This window comes from Morone saxatilis, unplaced genomic scaffold (genome assembly GCF_004916995.1).
Source record: "Morone saxatilis isolate NCDOM2014 unplaced genomic scaffold, NCSU_SB_2.0 Contig18, whole genome shotgun sequence".
NCBI classification, from domain to species: Eukaryota; Metazoa; Chordata; class Actinopteri; family Moronidae; genus Morone; species Morone saxatilis.
Window position 1 is genome coordinate 27,464,525 of NW_023339740.1, and position 4,839 is coordinate 27,469,363.

At 40.3% G+C, this 4,839-nt stretch overlaps 1 protein-coding gene across 1 annotated transcript in view; it reads left to right on the top strand.

The window, feature by feature from the left end:
- Nucleotides 1-4,839, top strand: part of ripor3 (RIPOR family member 3) — a gene marked incomplete in the record, with an annotated part of 59,393 nt that overhangs the window by 43,805 nt on the left and 10,749 nt on the right. The window contains 5 exon segments of the mRNA XM_035661809.1: nt 1,077-1,203; nt 1,853-2,013; nt 2,871-3,125; nt 3,680-3,776; nt 4,515-4,772. Of these exon segments, the coding sequence (XP_035517702.1) occupies nt 1,077-1,203; nt 1,853-2,013; nt 2,871-3,125; nt 3,680-3,776; nt 4,515-4,772 (898 nt within the window).

Genomic DNA, 4,839 nt, shown 5'->3' on the forward strand with positions numbered 1-4,839 from the left:
GATCACACACACACACACACACACACACACTCTCTCTCTCAAACAGAGAAAAAGAAAGTCTGCGTCTGTGAATAGTGTAATCTACAGCAGGTGGTGACATTATTAAAATTCTACCCAGACTACCCATAGAATACCAAGGCACCACACGTAGACAACACAACAGTCTTTCTTACACACACACACACACACACACACACACAATTCTCTGTTGAGCCTCTAAATGAATCACATTTCAGTGGTTTCCATCAATGTTTCTGCTACGTATAAACTGTTATAACCTACATGGAGAAGTAGATAAATATAGCTGTGGGCAGCAGTAGAAGATGGAAATTTGCTGGCTGACTTTATAAAAATGTAAGTGGACACAAATAAAAGTCTGCGGCTGCACTGTAAAGACCTCAGGTGTGAATGTCTGCAACCGATGAATATAAAACAGGATGTTGCTGATGAAGAGCAGACAGCCTCTCATGAAGGTGTAGTCAAGGCTCCCAAAAGATCAAAATGCCAATTTAACCGCTATAATTACTCTGTGTAAATAAAATGAATCTACAAATAGATTTAGTGAGCTCAGGGGCCATTACACTGATGTGATCAATGAAAGCAAAAAATGTTTAAAATTTACAAACCTTTGTTGTCACACCTAGAACCTTTCCCCAAAGGACCCTCATTGGGTCTGATACCACTGTAGTTTGGCCAGAAACACATAAATTGAAGCCTGGAAGGATGGATTCTCGTGCGCTTTTGTGATCTCATGAGGCCAGCTGGCTCACAAGGTTATGAATTTACAGTCAGTGACTAAAAAGTTTCGGATTTTGTCACATATGTAGTATGCACACACAATTCTGTCAGAATTTCTACAAAGTGAGGAAAGATACAGGAAAAGACCGTCTGGAAAAAGCATCAAAACTGAGACAAGCTGCAAACATTAAAGATCAGTAATATTTGCTGGTTTATTGTCAAAGGGATGAAATGTATGGAAAATGTGTTGGACCGCTTTAATATTCAGTACATTTATATGTATGTGTGTGTGTGTGTATATTCTGAGTCTAAATGTTTGTGTGTGTTTGCACCTGCAGTCCATTTGACAGCACTGAGAAGATGAGGCCGCTGTCTGTCAGCAGGCAGTCGGTGACCAGCAGAAAGAGTTCAGTTTACAGCTGGACGGCTCCAAGCACCCCGTCCTTCACCGAGAAGTACTTCATAGTGAGTATACAGGGCGCACACGAGCAGCCATAACAACAACATGTATAACCACAACCTTTAACCTACAGAGCATTAAGATTAAACCAAGTCTAAACCCTAAAATGGAAAGATTTTGTTGTGGGGCTTTTAATTTGGAGACTCTACAATGCACCATGCTGGTACATTTATCTGTCCCCTTACACTCTTCAAATTCCTAGAGCTTTATTGGCCACAAGATAGTAGTAGTAGTAGAAAGTATTGTTGAAGCACAAACACACAAAACAAAGACAGTATTCAGAACATTTACTAGTATGTAAATGTTTAACAACCGAGGAACAAAGAAAAGTGAGGAAAGAGCCTTTAAATTAAACACTTTAAAAGTTGCTACAGTTTATTTTTTTATGTAAAATTATGGCTTTTCTGCTGTAGTCTGTTATTTCACAAATTCTGTAGCTCTAATACAACAGCCCTTCTGTAGCAGGGCTGTTGTATTAGACTGTAGAGAAGTACATAATAAAGTGGTAATATAGTGTGTATAAATTATTTCATCAAATGATAACCCTGAATGCCTCACCGAGCATTTAACTGTAAAAGTATAATTTAATATGACTCAGTCTACAGAGTCTGACATTGAAGTTGATGTGTGTGTCTTCTCCCTCCTCTCCTGCAGTCGATGGTGCGTGAGCTGCAAGATCAGGAGGGTTCCCTCCCGTCTCTGGTGTCTAAAAGTCGACACAACAGAGGAGGCGTGTCTCTGCTCAGCTACCTGTCCAACCCCTCACACACCGGCATCGCCCCAAACCACAGCCCTCAAAGCCCCTACAACCTCAAGTATGTAACTATACAGTGCCTACAGAGACAATATCTATTAATAAACAGTTGTACTTACAAAGCTTTTTGGCTTATTACCCATAAAATGAAGCCACGTATGTCTTATTACCCCGGATCACAGATTATGGCTTTAATGTGGAGTTCGAAAGGATTTTTAGAGCCTGAACAGGTGAAAGTATCCAGTATCTCACAAGAAAGATTCAAGGAAAGTTGCAAATAACAATTTTTAATATAATTTAACATCATTGTGTATTTCTTTCTTGTTCCTTTAATCATCTTTTGACTGCTTGGCTTAATCTCTGGAGCCCATGCAGGTTCTCGACCTCCATGTTTGGGACCTCTTTACAATCTTACAGATCAATATCTCTGTGGGTCCAATTAAGAGATCTCTCTGATAACTGAACTACAGTACAGCAAAGACTCAGACATACATCAATGCTATATTTGAATGAACCCATTAATAACTAATGGCTGTGTTTAGTACGCTAAGGAAAAGCCCCACAGATTTAGTTACTGTTAGAGGTAGAAACTGTCAGGACAAGTGGCAGCAAATGAGAAAATGTAAATTTTTAATTTGTCATTTTCCATTTGCCTAAATTGGTAGACTAATTAGATTTTCTTTTTAAAAATAACAAAAATGATTCATTTTTTAATCTAAATAATCAAACATTATGGAGAAAAAAAACTAGTGACGAACAATTAGATAAAGTATATGTGGATTTGTGTCAGCTCAGCTAGAACTTTAAATGCTGGAAAGGAAATTATACAATTCTTCTGCGGACATTAATGGGTTAAAACATTGTCAGCAGAGATTTGTGTGTATTTTATGTTTCACTGATAATTTTCATGCTCCACAGTCTCAAGCGTACGCACAGCTACCCCTCCAGCCACAGTCAAGGCACCAGTCTGGGAGGAAGCCAGACTCAGCTGTCCCTCGGGGAGGAAGGATCCCTGGAGGTCTCTGCAGAGGAGAGGGAGAGGAGGAAGAGGATGGACAAGAAGGATGGAGAGGAGGAGGAGGAGGAGGAGGAGGAGGAGGAGTGGGGAAGTGTGTTAGATACTCGCTCCACACCAGCGGAGAGTAAAATGAGTTCCCTGCTGGCTCTACAGATGTGAGCATGAACTCAAGAGCAAATCATGTTTAATTCCTTTTAATAGACCTTTTTCACAGCAGCCATTTTGACATGAACTAGTAGAGTAAACAGTGTTTACTGTATTATTATATTACTTTGACCTTGAAACAAATGTCCTGTCAAAATATATGGCTTCCATTGGATTGGCAGCAACAGGAAATATAGTGGGTAGACAAAAACTGTAAAAACCATGAGACAATAACAATAATGATAAACACGACTGCAGACAGTTTGTCCATAATGTCCCTGTAGGTTGGTACAAACCTCTCTGTTCAGGTGGTTTGTCTAGAGCTTCACCTTCATGCATTTAATAATTCAACTTATTGTATTTCTTTAAAGCAGCTGTAATTGATGTATTCATAATAAATGACCAACCAACGGAGAATTATTAGCTGAATCTGAAGCTTTCCTCAGCTTTACAGAGCTTTATATTGAGTTTCAGCCTATGTATCACCATGCTAAATGCTGTAATAATATTAATAATACTAATAATAATACTGCAAACAAATAAAGATGATATTTGTGTAATACAGGTCCAGCACTCCTGACATCCTCAGAAAGAACACAGCTGGAGAACCAGAACCTGAGACACACAGTGGAGCCCTGGGACCGGACACTGTCGGTGTTCAGGTGAAAAAACAACTTGAATCCCGACACATTTGGTTAAATTCAACACTGCATTGAAATCCTGGTGCAAATGAGAATAGTTAGAGAGATGTCTAACTAATGTCAGAGACACTTTAATGTGTGTACAGTGAGTTCACAGCTCTCAGCTCTCCAGAAAATCTGCAGTTTCATCATATTCACTCCCAGAGTCGGCACAGCTCAGCCCTAACTACTCCTCCTGTCCTTGCTTTGAGTTTTTATTCTTAGTTTTTAGTTATTTACATGCAAGTTTTGAAGTGTTTTGGTGGCCTGCGTTCACTGTTATTTAATGCCTAATAACAATAAGATACCAACATTTTCTGGTCTAACAATATCTAACAATCTAAGTGTAGCTTCAGATTTTAGTGGATTTTGTATCTGGCACAATTTAAAATGTATCTACTGTCTTCATTGGGATTGTAATTGATGATGAGAATGTTTGTTTACAACTAGAGGGACAATTTTCTGAGTTTGGTCGACCTTATCTCTTCAGCATTTCTTGTTTTCTCTCTGCTTCTCGCTTCAGTTATTGTCTCAATCCATCTTTTTCACCCAATTTTATCTCTTAAGTTCAAGTCAGATTTGATTTATATACTCAAAATCACAATTTGCATTTACAATCTGTACAACATTCAACACCCACACAGAATGTGGATCCAGGAGAAGCAGCTTGGCATCTCTCCTTTATTTGCTTGTTTTAAACTTCCCCCACGTTTGTTCCAGGACTCTCCAGAATGTCAGTCACATTCTGCTGCTGCCTCACCCTCTGCTCAGCGCCCCATCGTAACCCCTTCCTCACCCACGACCGCGGCTCCGACCCCGGGGAGGCCGGGGGTGAGCGGTGCCCAGCGCAGGGCCCAGGCCATCAAGCTGGGAGCCCTGATCGCAGAGCTGGAGAAGATGTTACAGAACCAGAGCTGCTCTGAGAAGGAGCTGAGAACCCTGGACCACCAGATACTGCACCTGGCGACCATACTGAAGGTACCTGTGTGTACCTATACACACACACACACACACACACACACACACACTGTAAGCAAACATACTG